This window comes from Osmerus mordax, chromosome 7 (assembly GCF_038355195.1).
Source record: "Osmerus mordax isolate fOsmMor3 chromosome 7, fOsmMor3.pri, whole genome shotgun sequence".
NCBI classification, from domain to species: domain Eukaryota; kingdom Metazoa; phylum Chordata; class Actinopteri; order Osmeriformes; family Osmeridae; genus Osmerus; species Osmerus mordax.
In genome coordinates this window covers 13,837,268-13,854,474 of record NC_090056.1, presented here as the reverse complement: position 1 = coordinate 13,854,474, position 17,207 = coordinate 13,837,268, and the positions used below count along the sequence as shown (strand labels likewise).

The following is a 17,207-nucleotide window of genomic DNA, read 5'->3' as shown; positions in this document are numbered from 1 at the left end:
ATGGATTAGCTCCCCTTGCCCGCTGTCATTGACGCCCCTGTATTGTGCCTTTCCCTGTAGAAGCGGCACCAGATTTAGGGAGGAGAGCGAAAGGGGGTTATGGAGGGGGTGGGGGGGTTGGTGTTAAAATTCTAAAGTCAAGTCAGGTGCTTCTGCTTTTGAAATCTTGGTGACATGCACAAGTGCTTTGTGGCTTGCAGTATAAAGTATTTATATGGTATTACTAGTATGTTATTAACCAGGCAATATTTTTCCAATGTCAGTGGGTTGACATTCATAATAAAAGAGAACCATGTCCTTGCTTAGACATTTATCTCAAGAGTTCTCAAGAGTACAAAGACCACTGTCAAGCGTAATGCTGCTAATCATTTGTCACTCATGTGGTGTGGTAATTGGGAGGTTTGAGAAACAAGGTAATGCTGCAAATATGTGTCTGTCTCGGTTATATACCTGTAGGCCTAGTGTAACACATTGTATCTTGTATTATCATTGAAGTATTCAAAGGAAATATACAAATTACCTGCCCTGTGTTAAGGCAACCTATCATAAATAAATAATTTCTTGGAGACAACTATTTGAAAGTATAACATAAACCTTATAAAACACTGAAACTAAACACATACAATGTATATAACATTTAACATGAATAAAATCTGTAGTGCAATTTCAAAGTCAGCAAATTTCCGTGGTTTTATCAATTATTACTATCATCTTTCCTTCCCCCTCCTCTTGACCTCCTGGGCCCTGCCTGCCCCCCATCTGACCCCTGGAACCTCACTGAAGCTGTCATGACAACCGTCTCAAGAGGCCTGTTGTATTTGTGGTGAGTTAGAACCTGGCAACCGTTTGAATGCACCAAATCCTTGATGACAAATGTAAGGCAGAGAGAGTGTCAGAGTAGTGATGATAAACAGTAGCCAGATCGCAATCTGAGCAAATATCAAAGTGACACCAGCATTGTGGTTGGGTATAGACATTCAAAGGATTAGTTCCAGTTGTTGTTATGTATCAAACATCAACATGGACCTTTAAAAAATCTTACATTTTAGGCCTAACAGACATTGGATGAAAAACTTTAACTAGTTCATTTTGCAGAACTGTCTATAAGGTACATGTAGCTGTAAATGTAAGATTTTGGTGCATTGTACTCCGGTGTGGACATATTTAGGAGGTGAGTGTCAAAACGTCTGCCAATTTACCAATAATGATGTAGCCTTTCAATGACAAGTAGGCTAGGGATCCTATACTTGTCATCACATACTGTACACTTAACAAGGAAGAGAGACAAGTGAACATAGGTTTAAGAAAATCTCTGGGAGGTGGGGTTGACAAGGGATTATAGATAATAACCCTTCCATTCTCTGAAGTGTTTCATTTGCAAACAAAGTAAAGGCTAGTGATCATCTAGAGACTGTTAAAAAAGTAGATAGCTCTGGCAACGATTCCTCTTTAAGGCTCTTTAGAGTATTTTCTTAATCCAGTGGTTCCTTTGATATCCAACTGTGCTCCAATAATCTGTCTAAATTTACTGTTACCAACGTTTAATTTGTACATCAGATCTACCCTCTCTTATATTTCCAGACTTAACCAAAATCTTAAATACTATCTATAATTACATCTTTCTAAGAACTAAAGACAAGACTAGTTATCAACTGTACTTAAAGGGAGGGGGAAGAAAATGATGGAATATGCATTAGAAATGACTTTTCACACAAGTATTCAACCAGTCCCATGGTGATAAAAACATAGTCCGCAAATTGATGTTCAAAACAAACACTGTCAGTCGCTGTACATGAGTCAGAATCAGGTAAATAATCAATGTCCACACTGACATTCACATGGGAGCTGAAAGCCATTGTGTAAAAATGGAAGTCAATGCCTGATTGCTCAACTGAGATCATTTTGTTGAATTTATAACAAGAGGATTTCACAGTGGCTAAGTATAAAAGGTACTGTAGGTCTTACACTGTACCAGGACACATCTAGTGGAACTCACATGCATGGGTAGGAACAGGGAAGTAGACTAGGTGCATAACATTTATAAAGATCTCTTTGAGAGCCATAATCTGCATTTGTCCTGACTCTGAACCATTATGCCACTCATTGTATATTGGAAAATCTTTTTTTTCTGAAAACCATTTAAAATTCCCAACTGTTATATGATTTGTCAGAAATGATAGAGGTTCTTTTATAAATTATTTAATATCTCAAATGTGTCTGAAAGATTGAGAAAACTGTTAAAAGCATTTTCATGTTTCTTTTCCAAATAGTTGTCAAGACCTTGACACCTAGTGTCACAGTACTTCGCAGTTTTACACTAAAGCAGAAAAGAGCGGTCAAGTGTTAATACATGTGTTTTTCTTGATTAAGTCAAGTCAATAGTATAAATACCCAGCTCCGAGATGCATCATTAAGTTATAACCAATAGCAATAATTAGGCCCACCTTAATTTGACTAGGCCACTAAAACATTATTTTCACAAACACCACCATTAAGCAAGTCGTTTCTAATAGAAACTAATAGAACTGATGATAATTTGTTCTGACATTGTCTGAACATGGGCCATAGGTCAATAAAAGTGTTGTGCTTTTAACTAAAAATCCATTATGTATAAGCACTTCAGCAAGGACGGTACAGTATGAATTATACATGGAACCACTACGGGGAACATATTATGTGCATTTGAAAGCTCATCCATGATCCTCAGAAAAGTTTGTTTAACAAAAATAAGAAATTCTTCCTTAGTTCTTTATGTGTGCAAAATGAGCCGTATATTGGAATAACTAAGAACGAGTAATTATTCATAATTTTAAAAGATAATTAAATAACTTTTCAAACAAACATGCTCGTGCTGAGAGGTACGTGCTCATTTGTTGAGATGCTGGGAGGCAGTGACATCGGGTAAGAGGACAATCATTGGCGAAGTAGCTAGTCTACTAAAATGCATCAATGAGAGGAATTGAACTCACTTTAAAATGCAGGTTAGTCCACTCAGCGTCGACACAATTGTAGATGTCACATTCCTTGGTGCTGGATCGATGGTGTTTTCTGAAAGGTAGAATTGTTGTTGTTTTAAATAAATCGTTTTACGCCTGAACTAGTTACATTCAGAGACGTAGCACTGCAGCACGTAGAGTCTATTATTTTCTCAGTAGCCAAGTTGTAAAAAAGTTTGCTTCACGCACAACAATACATTATCCTCAAACTCGAGACTATGCAAAGTAGAATAGAAGTAGTGATGCTTCACAATTCACTTACGTTTCCATAAGACATTGTCTCCTGAAATACTTCGAGAATAAAAAACCCTGACACTAACACATTCTGGGCTTCTATTAACTTCTGTGGCAGGTGTTGCACGCGCGCTGGTTTACGTCGATAGTTTTCTTTTTCTTTCCCTCTCACTGGTACTAGTCTACACTGAGGGCAGACTGTCCCATTCCTGCTACTTCTCCGTAAAGCCAAGCCAACCGTGTCATGTTAACTACCTCAATGCCGGAGTGAGCAAAATGGGAGGCTCTGAACCAGTATACATCTCCCCATCCCGGTACAGTCTTCTAGCAGGCAAATCATTTCAAAAGCACAAATATGTTTAGACATTTACACTTTAAAATATATATTTTTGCATACCTCTATTAATTGAATTGGCACAATAGTAAAACTAAATAAACCAAGAATGTTCAAGAACAAATTCATTCATGAGTTGGAGTTGGGTAGACAATGGATTGGTTCAAATGTAAACGTATACAATCTACACAAATGCCACCACTTTCTGGTTAGTTTAATTACCATAATTTATTATTCACCAGGATTTGGGCCATATTTGAAGTAAGACATCTGCTTGTGGTGAATCTGACAATTCAATTTTAAGAAGTTACTGGAGGGAATTCCAGTGAGTTCATGCTGAGCGGCTGAAGAGAGATGTCGCTGTCATTGTGCTCTGTGGTACTGCAAAGCACTGGGAAAACTTAGTACGGGAATTCCAAAGATTCCAGGCAGTCCGGCTTGGTGGCACACAACAAGAGGCAAGGCAAGCATAAGGGGGATTAAAGCACAGCATTCACTTCCCAGTCAAGCCATCCCTATCCTGTTTGTGTACCCTTAAAACAAATGACAGCTCTCTCCTTGGAGCCTTTGTATGAAAAGGTCACCAGAGCAAGAGGCTTGTCCCTCCTCTCCCACCAAACTCATGTCATGCAATGTGTATCAGTTACACTATTGTGAGTTTACCTGAATAGCTACTGAGGATTAAGGAAATTAAATTAAATTTCAGATTCCCAGACATTTCTACATGTACTCATGAACATTTATAATCCCATCTATCTAACCCATTATAATATACTGCACAAAATAAAAATATGTATCACAACAGTAACAGCATTTCTTCAAGGATGTTGTTGACTTATCCATTCAGGATATGGATCCCATCCTTTGGTAAACACATAACTGAACCACTCTCATTTATCACAGTTAATATGTAAACTGTTCATCTCATACTCAACATTTCCAATGCAAAGTATTTGCAGCAAACAGGGTTTCCAGTGGATATAAGGAGACATTTCCTGAAGATTACTTTTAGCTTCAGGACAGAATGTTATCAGAGTTAAAAAACAACAACTAATCATTCTTTATGCTCTGCTTAATTAGCCTATACAGAAGCATCCTGTGGAGAGTTACACAATTAATACATCTCAACAGTTCTCATCTTTTTGTCATATTTATTATATGCAAGGAAAACATGACATATAAAGTTGAAGATATCATTGTTCTCAGTTAAATTCAGCACCTATATTTATTATTATTCCAGTTATTCATAGCTTCATACATGCCCCCTGAACAAAACATGCCTGCAAAACAGAGATTTAATTGTAACAGGTGTTGTACCTCCAAGCCATCTAACCTTTGAGCACAATCAAAATAAATTATGCAAAATTGTTTTTGAAATGAAAACACTCAAGATGAGCTGTGCTTTGTGTGATACAAATACCAGTTGGTATAAATAATAATGAGCTGCATGAACTGTCCATGCCCCTCCTTTGTTGACAAACATTCCTCTAGCAGAGAACCATTTTTTTTTATGAAGCACAACAAAATGCACTGTGTTGGTAATGAAACATCTACGACATACTGTAGTTATATGCAGCACCTGGACAGCAGGTACAGCTTGGATGGAATTCCTTAGAGCTTACAAAAAACGACAATGTAATAATAGTGCTAGGGTCTAAAGAAGGAATGGGACATCTGTCCAAGGGAACTATAAATCTATCATAACTTTATGTTGGCCAACAATATGTGCAGGAAATCACATAAAAGATGTTTCTGGTAATTTTCCAACTCATCATTAATAAATTTTATTTTATCTTTCTCAGAGACTGTTTTGAAGACTGCAATATGGGGAAAGCTCAACATAACGTTTATATAGATTATTGTCATACTTTATGTTTGTCTTATTTAAAGTATGGGAAAAAGGAAAAACAGTCATGACAAATAATCATTCCTTGGATGAGTTTTTGGTTCTGTTTGTTGCTTGTGCTTCAGTGAAGGAATATCACAAAGCATGTTGTTAAGATGACAATAGTCGAAATATAGGATTTCATTAACTACGTTATACATTTCTTAGAATACAACCCAAGAAGCGAAATGTTTCACCTAAGATAAATGGGGTTGGTGGTTGTATGCGTGTGTGTCTGTGTGGGTAGGTGTATTGTGAATGAGCAGGGGAGAACTGAAAATCTGTATTCTGTGCATATCATTAATTTACCCTGTGTAATGCTCATATCCAAGGAAATTATGCTCCTTTTCTAGCTTTGTACTATTACTTCACTGCAATATCTTACTCTAGATTTCTGATAGCATTGTTATCAAATACTGGAAAGTGCAGATAGATTTACTGCTGTGCACATATTTCAAAGTGTGTTTTTATCTTTCTTTTAACTGACAAGCGTGCTCAACTGCTGTGTTTAATCTGTTTACACCTTGCTAGGGGACATCAGTCGTACTTTGGGCAATTATCTTTGTGCAGCCTGCAAGCCCGAGACAGAAAAATAGGTGAAAATATGCAGGTTATCGTCTGTCACGCCCCAGGCTGCTTCACTCAAATGTCATGGCTTCAAAGTTGTGGAAAGTCCTTAGTTGTCAGATAGCGTCAGGGGCTTGTCATGCCTCCGGAGGGAGAACCCCTGCCAGTGAAATGGAAAACATTTTTTTTAGTTCTTTTGTCTGTGGTTCAGAAGAAGACTTTTCTATTCCTGTAAGGCAGTGGGATTCGTAAAGTCACAAGGGATACAGTCTTATGAGGGAACATTTAGCCTGTTTTTATGTCTAACACGAAATGAGGTATTAATGTAATTTAACTGATGGTAATGTCATCCTGTAAACAGGAGACACTGGTATCAAGAAAGGGTTACAATATTTGTATAATGATAATACATGATAAAGTGTGGGGTAATGTATGAAAAAGCATTATCTATTTACATTTATTAATTCATAGGCAAAAAAGTGTCAAAGGCTGGGCTGGGTTTCAAAAGATGCAATATTCGGAGTAGCTTGTTCTGTTTGACCTTTTAATACCACTCAAAACATTGTATGATATAGAAAGGCTAAAACTAAAGTGATGCAGATTGCTAATGTCTTCAAATCAGCCTAAAACCATTACACTACAGTTACTGAGCTTTGCAGTATGTATGGTTCACTACAGCAGTTGCTTAATGTTTTGATGCTGGTTTGCAACCACAGACCCTTGATGGCTCAGTCATTTAGTCAACAAATATCCCATACTGCCCTAGAGTGATTGGGAAAATGAAACAGACTCAATGTTGTTGTTGTATGCAAGGGATTTGCAACTGAATACAAGCTTTTATACTTGTTATATTTGCTTTCACGTTGAATTGTTTCCATACTTATGATTGTATGAAATAGAGGGCTGGAACACTGAATTTGCTTAATTATTAATTGAAAATTGTATACAAGTGTTGAAAGAAACTAAAGTTAAAGGTCTCATTTTGGACTTTTGCCAAATATTAAAATGTTTATCAAATTAGTATATGCCTTAGTGTATCACTGACTTTACTGGTCCAATAGTTATAGCGAGCACTGTTTGATGGTTGTTTGAAAAAAAATCAGTGGCTTAAACAAGTCTTTGCTAGTATAGATTTATGACTTTGCTGTGAAACTGAGAATCAAGGTTTGAAAACTGTCATCTCTGCAGTACTCTTATCCTGTCAAATCTGCTTTGCCTGAGGCCTTTGAATGAAAACTACTAAATTTGCAGGTGTGAGATTCTCAGTGAAGCATAGTAAGTATTTCTCATACCAGTATTTCTGTCTGGGGAAAGAAAGAAAGTGGAAACACAACTGCAAAAAGACCCACATCAGATAAAATTTGATGAAAATGTGTTTTCACTGTGAAATATGCTTTCTCATTTGAAAAGCTATTCATAAGAATAAACCACCACATCTTTTATTTAGGTCATCAAGTTTATCAGGTAAATGAAAGCAACTATTTTACATACATTTCTTATTTGTCCATTCCTTCCATTTCTTCACATAGGCTACACACACATATACAAACCTTTTGATACTCACTTTCTTATACATTATTGACAGTCTGTTTGTGTAATTGTCAATGTTAAAATCAGCTGAGGACACCTGTTTGATGGCTAACATCCACACATCCAATAGAAGGTGTAATAAGCACCTGCCAGCATGAACTGCAGTTGAGAGGATGTGGAAAGTAGAGGGAAGGTCGCTGTAAAGGTTTCTCCAAGAGGAAATGCTCTCAATAGGTATGTGTAATTAAGCTGGTTTAGCCTGGGGTGTGCCCCAGGCAAGGATAAATATCTTCCTGATGCTTCCCCTGGTGTCATCCTAGCCATGCAGACCCAGATCAACAACACCTGACCTAGAGAACAAGCTTCTTTGATGTATTTGATACAAATGTATCCTTGGGCAATGTAAATACTAAGGTTGACAACCTTGATCAAAGAAATACACACTGTCTCATAATACAGTATTTAAGAATTTGAATTTAAGCTTCAGACATCAGGAGTGTGTGGTTCATTAGAGGCATGAGGCAAGGAATAGATTTAAAACCTTTGCCGTGAAACAGAAAATATTTGAGTGAACAGCCAGATTCTCAAACGTGACTTACAGTAAAGGCAACTAGAGAGGGTACAATTTCTGGGGAAATTGTTGGGTGTGCTTGCTTGCGTCCGTTGCACAGGGGTCCGTTTTTGGATGACATTTTTACAACTGATATTTCTGTATATTTTATATAAAAATGCATACTTATTATTTATAAAGATTACATAGATTTAAAAGCATTTTTTTGCTGCTCATTTACAACTGAAAATACGAGTGAATTGTAGAATGAAATAGATGTCTTCTCATTTCCCCTGCAAGAGGCAGCCTCATCTCACGAATACATTTCGCAGACCGGTGTAAAAATTGACCTAATCTCTATGACTTGAACGTCATTTTAAGTTTTTCTCTTCTTGTGATATTTTAAGGCATTTAACCTACTCATTGCATTCATTCATTAATAAAGAACCCCCTTTGAAGATTATTCTACGACGTTACCGGCAGTAGAAGATGGAATCGCGATTCAAACAGTACTATCTGCTAACTGAAAATATGCCCCCAAAAACGTAAATAAGCTTGACATTTATTTAGTGGAAAATCGCTTTCATAAAAAGCTCACAGGTAGCGATCACTGTCAGTAACAACGCAAAATGCGATATAGCCCTGTGTGGAGAAGCTGTCCCGGTCAATTGTACTACTACGGTACAATACTAGTAGACTACTGCTGTGTTCGTCTTGGTAGCAATTGCGTTGGTTGAATTGGATTTAACGTTCCGTTGTACGGTTTAGGCTGAAATTAATTATTTTCATGAACAGATTGACAAAGTTTAGGCTGTGGCAATGAAGTTCAGGTTAGTAGTTAGATAGACTTTTGATTTAAGTACTGTAAGGGGAGTGCCGAACATGTTCTGTCGCCGTTTGACTTCCTAAACAGCTGTGTAGATGTTTTTGTATTGTCTCGCGTAGGCTACAGCCTTGCAGTGAGCAACACTGGTTTGAAACCACAGGTAATGATAATTTCACCCACAAATCGTTTACTTTTAATGTAATGTCATAATAAATCCTACAACGAAAATGTGTTTGTGAGGAATGTTTATTTTAAAGATTGAAAACAGATGCATCATAGACCACTGTAGTATGTGTTGCCCGGGCAACAGAGGCTAATGTCATGATGCTAATGCTTCAGTGAAATAGTAGACTACCGTTTCCAAAAGTAGATGTGGGACTACTTCCTTAATAATATCAGCTAATATTGTACATTACATTTCATAATTGTGTTTCACATCACAAAGTAAAATGAGTAAATAGTTATCACCCTGGCCTCTTTGCTTGTGGCATTTCTGCAGCTGCCTTGCAGTAAAGCTAAAGTTAGCCTAGCTATCCCCCAAGTTAACAGACGTGAAACGAATGTTCTGCTACAGGTAGTCACGCGTGTTTTCGTGATGTTAGTGACGTTAGTAACGTCAGTGACTGTGGCTAGCAAATTAGCCACCATTAGCTTCACTTTTCACCACAAAAACGCAATTTCTACTTAAACCATGCAACGGAACGTAAATAAAAATACAACCAACGCAATCACTACCAAGACGAACCTTTTGACACGGCCGTTGTGTATGTAGTCCAAATATTATATAGGGGGGCGAAAATAAATAATAATAAATAAATATATATGTGAGAGAACAAAGGTTGTGCCGTTGCCGAAGGCAAAGGACACCCAATAATCCTAATTTCACTGAATACACTGGTTTACAGAATGTTACTGCAACATTAAATGGCAGGTAGGACTGAAAAATATATATTATACACTGTAGTCATCACAATACTGCTCATGCAATTCTGTCTGAGTTGGTGGGAAAAGGAGTCTCAATGGCAATGAAAACGTCAGGAACCAAACAAAAGAGGCTGAAGGCGCTGAGGAGCAACAAAGGCCCCAGGAGCATTTAGAAATACATGGAGGAATCATGCGGGAGGTGGGCTTTTTACCCGTGGTGACAGACAAAACATGGAACCACAGGGGAGCTAGGCAAATGGGTTGTATTTATATTTAACCTTCTGACTGCAACTCACTGGGAAGCCAGAGAACTGCAAGCTGCTCATGTTCAGATGAGGGGATTGTGGAGGCAGGGTTGGCTGTATTAATTTTTTCTCACTAAGTGGGTGATTGTATTTGATTACTTGAATTAATTAATCATCCAACACATTATAAAAAAGTTGAATTTTATTGTTGCATGTATACATATTACCTGAGAAGAATACATAAAAAAACTGTCAACTTGCACCACTTTATTTTTCCAATATAATACACAAAAAATATTGCTTAATATTCTGTTCTCTTCCATCGCACAAAATCGCACATTTTATGGAAAATAGTATTGGACAATACTACATTCTGGCGCCCTCTGCTGAGCAAAGTCTGACAGCATCAACCCGATTTGAACTGTACATGAGTTGTTGCCCGACCTCATGGTTCCTCCGGACGAAAGAAAGAGTAGGGTGTCAACCATTTCACAGGATGATCCCTGAAAAACCATTGCATTACTTAATAGGCTGGAACAAAAAGTTACAGAGCTCTCATTGGTAAGTATAAAATAAACATGAGAGTTTTTTTGGCCAAGTAGTGGTATTTTTATACCTCAGCTAACAGGTTTACTAAGGTTAGTTGGTTGTTTTTGATAATAGACAATACAGGCGATCAAAGAAAATCCTACAATATATGAGCATACCTGTAATACTTCTGTCCCTTCCGCATTTGATATTCTGTTTCATCCACAGTCCAGACAGCCCCTTTGCCTCCCTCCACTCGCACAAAACACTTGTGCAGGCTAAGATTATGGCGCACAGCATTCTGTGGAGGCAAAAAAGACAAAACAACTTTTTTTTGTAACCAGTCAAGTTACCAGTGTACAAATCAGAAGGGGGATATTTTCCTGTGCTCAGGATACATTTCTGTCTATTAATATTATTTGGAGTGATCCCAAACCTTCCAGGTGGCAGTGTTGTGTCGGAAGTAAAAGAACATAGTGGTGAACCAGTTATAGATCTCATTCAGAGTGCGCTGCTTGTCTGGAGACTCCAGTATAGACTGCAGATGTAGAGATAAGATAACCATGGGCTTGAGTCATACACACACTCACATTTTCCACTCAATTCATTGTGCATCTGTAGTAATATCATACAACATCCGCCCACCCCATTGATCTCACTCCCTTCACATAATATCACAAATTAGCAAAGCAGCTCTTTATGGAAATCCATCAACTCACCCATCGTATCAGGCAGGCATAGGTGTATGGAGGCCTGATGTTGTTGTATTTGTAACACTGGATACCTGGGACCACATCTATGGAGCATCCCAACAAAAACATGCCCATGCTTGAGATGAATTCTTGAGACTCTTGAAACAAACACACGAAACAAATATCCCTTCTAATAATTTTTAATAGTGTTTGTTTAGACTAAGTGAAGATGTCAGTAGTTTGAGTGAATCAGTGTTCAGGGCTGGTTGGTGCTGTGCTATGATCATATTATCCGGTGTTGGAGAGATGCCTGTCACGGACAGGGGCAGGTGTTACCTGGCAGTAGATGGGCAGTGCCAGCAGGCCAGAACTCGTGCTGCGCAAGCTCCTCTGGCTCTTTAGTGGCACAGTGTGGCACTTGGTCTCCATCTGCTGCCCGAGCCTGGGACGTGATGAGTGCCAGGCTGTAGGGCCAGTCTAAACCTGCCCTCTGAGAAGGAACATTCAATAACACAGAAAACATGAGATCATCATGATCACAAACATACCACCTCTTCATAGGTACTGTGCCGTTTACTCATTTTGAAATTCATTAGTTCAATGTTTCTTGATCTGTGCATTGAACTAGTAACTATACAAAACATGGTTCCAAATATATATGTTCAACCATGTAACAAAAACCAGAAAGCAGTATAAAATGTTTCCTCACTAGTGTTGAACACACAAATGTATTATCTAAATATATAGCTTACATCATAAAAAAATACTGTATATAATGGGACCTACCAAATCAGTTGACTTGTTTTGAGATAGGTGTAGATGAAGTTGCATTTCAAAGAGTTTCTGTTTTTCCAGAGTCAGCTAAAGAAAAAGACCTGTTAACTTTCAAGTTAAATTAACTGAAAGATGTTAATTTACTGTTTATGTGCCACACCTGGCTTTCCATATACTGCACCATATCTTGTTGTATCCTCCACTGTGCAATGCTTTTGTCTCCATAGCTATGGTCAGCGTGAAGGTGTCTGGAAATGTGATAATGTGGTAATGGTCATAAATATACCACATAGATACAAAACTATTAAATTTTAAATTCATAATGACTCCTTAAACCTCTAGGAAGTCAGGTGGCTGAGCGGTAAGGGAATTGGGCTAGTAATCAGAAGGTTGCCGATTCGATTCCCGGTTGTGCAAAAATGACGTTGTGTCCTTGGGCAAGGCACTTCACCCTACTTGCCTCGGGGGAATGTCCCTGTACTTACTGTAAGTCGCTCTGGATAAGAGCGTCTGCTAAATGTAACATAATGAGACTTACTTCAGAAAGCTGTTAAATTCCTCAAATACTGAATCACAACCTGGCCAGCGGCAGAGGCCATTCAGAAACAGAGTTCCGACACTCCCTGGGTTTGGGAGACTTGGGCTGCAGGGAGATCAAACATGTCTCACAAATGGCACACACACTCACATGAAGACACACAGAAACACACAGCTATAAATTGACCTGTCTATTTATTTCTAAAGCAATCGAAATATAATTCAGGAAATGCTAACCCATTCTGATGCTTGCTGAAGATGGAGGCTTCAAGCAGACCGTCTCTCCTAGAAGAAGGGGTGGGATCAATATGCCTGGGAGAGGGGCCAGATTGCAGGAGAGAAAACTGTTGATGGCTCATGCCTGTTTCCACCTCCGCCTTGCACTGGGCGATAGCTTGAGCTGAACCAGGCTCCACTAGAGAGGAAGCGGTGGTTACAAAATGATTTGCAAACCTAAAGGTGAGATCAAAAAGATTGGTGCAGCAATATCTTTCAGCAACGTGTACACAATAAAAAGGTGGGTGTACCATGGTGCCGCCTGTGGGTCGTTCTGACAGCCTGGCGCAATACAGAGGGTCTGTGCTGGCCTGACTGAGACCTAGCAGGCAACAGTTTAGAAACCTGCCTCCTCTGGTCATCTCCGGTACACTAAGGGTAATAAACAATATAGCCTCACACAATGCCCTTTAAAAACTGTCATACTATAGATGCTATTAGATAAATCTTTAATTCTAAATGGATTAAGAAAGATTAGGACTGGGGAAGTGCACAATGTTTTTTTTCTGGTAAAATCCAAAAGGTACTCAAGTGTGAATATGAGGAAAAAGTTCTGCTCAACTCTGCGATCAAACATGATCACACCAATTTGATGATGAAACATTTGATTTCGAATATTGAAAGCAACTGGGCCCAGGGAGTTTGATAGTTTGCATAGAAAACTAAAGTAGAGCTAAAGCTATTTGTAACTTCCAACTCCTCAATCTATTCAGCCTGAATATAATCATCAACTGTAAATGTTTGCAAAGGTCATGCTGATGAAAAGTGGTCTCTTTGTATCATGGACGAAGGGATGTAACCCGTGTCCACACCTGAGCTCCAGAGGTATAAGTCGAGGGTTGGGGTGACAGAAAATCCCTGGGGGGAGGCTGTGGTTTGCCTGGTACATCTCCATGTTCATGCAGTTCTGCCTGCTGCTGTCGCTCTCTGCCTACACGCCCACACTTTAACCTCTCACTCTCGGTCTGTGGCATTCCTGAAGCAGAAAGGAAATGGTTATGGTTCAGCCTGGTGCAAGTATTGTCTAAACACAGCCACAAAAGATGAGCAGTTGGTGCTTCAAACTTTTACCCAGAATAGTTAAAGATTCTATGTATTGATCCACAAAAAGGAAAGGAAAACCATATGTAAATAAATAAATGCAAGAATGTTGGATGTGTTAGACAGCAGCAGGTTGCGAGAACCTTTGTTCCCTCATCGGAAAGCAAAAATTGAAGTGGAGTTCAAACAAAGTCTTGTTTGAAAGGCTCTGTGGTTGTGCACAGGTGCAACCTTTCACTGTGCAGACACCAGAGAACAGATCGAGCTGATAGCATCTCAGGTACATACAAAAAAAACTAGAACTAGAGGGAAGAAAAAGGGAAAGCAAGGTGCCCCAATTATTTTCCTTTTAAAGCAAACTGGACTGACTATTAATGTTCCCCTTTGCCCTGATCCAACAGTAAGAATGTATTTAGATAATTTAAACAAATACAAAACCAACTGCCTTATACAAGTTCGAAAATTAATTCTCAAAACTGCTCAGCTGCTGCACAATAAAGTGAAATCCTTGCCTTACCTTCAGTAGGTCCATTTTAAATAAAGGAGGCAAGAAGGAAGTGTGCATTTTCACAGTAAACAAACGAAGACGACCACTGAGTGCATAGGTGCAGATGTTGCACAGTCGCGGAAACAGGAATTCAGCAGAAAAAGAAACTACTTAAACTTTGTGGGTTATCTCTTTCATCTACACTGTCTGAACAAAAACAAATGTGTCTTCTAAACAGAGATTCAATCAAAGATAATCAAAAAGGCAAATGGACCAGTCACATAAAAAAACACTTTTTACTTTGGAGGGATGGAAAGCCAAAAAGAGTTGTTTATAAAGTATATAATAATATAATAAGTGGCTTAATTGTTGTGCATACACTAATAGAAGAATTACACATGTAAAACCCCTTACCCTTCTTAAAATGTATGGTTTGAGTCTGCTAAATAACTAAATGAGTAGGATTCTGTTTTGCGCCATGCAGAATAGTCAAGCATCTCGATTCAACAACAATATGGAAAGTTTAACATGTCTCATATCAATACCTTTTTCAGCGTGGGTTGTTATTACTCACATTACTTCCAAATAAGTATATTCTAGTGAAATATTTGGTGAACTGTTGGACGATGCGTCTATCATGCCTGTGTAACCATAGAAAATACACATAATCGTAATTCCTACAAAGAATATTTGTTTCATTCTTACTATTTTCCTTTTTTCTCTAAAATGAAGCATATCCCATTATTAAGGGACAGTTTAGTTCAAATTATATTTTTGCCCAAACTATTAAAACTCTATTATGCAACAACACACAATAACAGACGGTTAGTCAGGTTTAGGGTTCAGATTAGAGGCCATTTGTTGAACCTTTTGTGTTAAGGTATCATGTATACTACCTGGAGTGGTACCATAGGACATCTTAATATATACTTTACTTTAAGCTACAGTACACTACAAGTTGCAATATGTCTAAAACCAAACTTATGAAATCTAACATTTCTGTAGTGTCCATTGAACATTCATACATCACTGTTGTGTATTGCTGTTTACTCTGAAGAAATTAGATTTAAAAAATACAGTAGAGACAGATAGTAGACTTACTGTAACATAATTACTTTGTAGCCCCAATCACCCAAGAACAAATGTATGTGAGCATGTCGGAATGAGACCATCTTACACACTACAATTGTGTCTGAATGACTCACAGTCTCCATTTATAAGCTATGACTAACTGATCCCTATCAGCTTTTAGTAGAATTGTGCTTATATTTACTATTGTACAAACTTAGATATTGTACAGCAAACCATGGTGGCTCATCCTATTGGTTGGAAAAAAATAATGTTCCTGTATATTAAGAAGTACAGGCAAAGTAATGTCTTTGTTTGTAATATCAGTAATATGTACAGCTGATTATTGTTTATGTCAGTGTAAATTATCACGTTCTCTGTAATGTGCTGACTGCAAAGGAATCTTCAAAAGAAAAGCTCAATCATTTCCATCCTGAAAATGTGCGTATTACAGATCGAAAGTTCAGCCATAAAAAGACCGAAGACAGCATTCTTCCCATGAGATGATTCATAGCTTTTTTATATATCGAAAACATCTTTTTGCTGTACAGCTTTCTTGTGGTTACATGTATTGATAATAGAAATGGTCACTGATAAATAACAAACAAAAACATATATCTTTCTTGACACAAATTCTATGCTTCACAATTCAATATAGCCACCACACCGCCAATATGACTATCACAGAAGTTCTATAAGGATTTTACTTTGAATTGAATGTATAAATATATTGTAATATGGTACTTTTTCTTGAATGTGAAAAGTATATTGCTGTATAAAATCCAACCTCTTCCCCAATTTTCACTGTGTCAATATTTAAGTTGGATGGAATTGTGTAAAGTAGTATGAAGTATGACACCTATTCATCTTTATCAACAGAAACAATGAACAGAAAGAAGTGCTAATATTAATAAAGTACTACATTTTCTATTCTTTGAAGAGTTCACAACCATGAATTAGCCAAACATTGTATTCTCTCTTTGTGAACCTTCCCATGCCGGTTTACAGTGTGTGGTTTGTGAACCTTCCCATCCTTCTATCAGAGTACATACTGTACCGTTTTAGCTGTGCATTCATCACCACACAAGTTACACAAAATGAGATGATATAGATGCAACTTCCACCTTCAGAAAATGATCTCCAGTCTCATGACTTACCTCCAGTATTCCCCACTTCTATATAAAAAGCTTTCTTTGCCGCTCTCCTATCACAGATCACCGTTTAGTAAACACCTGTCCACTGGATTGTCACTTTTTTATAATACTGTACAAACTCATTAAACCCTGAAGTTAGGGTTGTGCTGGAAAAACAATACAGTAAATGCAATGACAAGTATTTGTCTCACCGTGTAACTTTTGTATCTCCAGTTCACTTTGTCTCTTCCTGTTGCTACGTGGATGAGGCACTACAAAATGAAGAGGAAAAAAAAAAGTTTGGTGAGGGAGTGTTCTTATTCCATTAGGGACGTTAATGAATGTCTGTTTTGCCTTGCTGATGTCGTTGAGGGTTTTGCATCTGCTAACAATAACAGCAAATTAAGTTATTATATTATATTTATATGTTCGTATCTTAGCTTATTGCATCCCCAGTCTACAGGACACATAATGTTGAAGTTTGGTGGTAGAATGGTAGATAACTGTTATTATTTTATATACTTAAACAATTTCCTGTCATTATTATTTTGTTCTTAATTTCACTATTAAATGAAATATC

General features: G+C 37.8%; 1 protein-coding gene across 4 annotated transcripts; it reads right to left on the bottom strand.

Annotated features, from left to right (window-relative positions):
* Positions 1-10,271: 10,271 nt before the first annotated feature.
* On the bottom strand, positions 10,272-16,892 carry foxp3b (forkhead box P3b). 4 transcript variants are annotated; one of them, XM_067240315.1, is made up of 12 exons: positions 16,840-16,892; positions 13,711-13,874; positions 13,150-13,270; positions 12,860-13,037; positions 12,624-12,728; positions 12,246-12,333; positions 12,098-12,172; positions 11,648-11,801; positions 11,339-11,469; positions 11,056-11,157; positions 10,799-10,920; positions 10,272-10,594 (listed from the first exon to the last, which is right to left on the bottom strand). In XM_067240315.1, the coding sequence occupies exons 2-12, from the start codon at positions 13,870-13,872 to the stop codon at positions 10,537-10,539; spliced, it is 1,296 nt and encodes a 431-aa protein (XP_067096416.1). In that variant the 5' UTR covers positions 13,873-13,874; positions 16,840-16,892; the 3' UTR covers positions 10,272-10,536. The 4 variants fall into 4 exon arrangements, with proteins under 4 accessions (XP_067096416.1, XP_067096419.1, XP_067096417.1 ...); XM_067240318.1 differs by having other exon boundaries at positions 11,339-11,415; XM_067240316.1 differs by lacking the exon at positions 16,840-16,892 and adding an exon at positions 16,652-16,699.
* Positions 16,893-17,207: the final 315 nt, after the last annotated feature.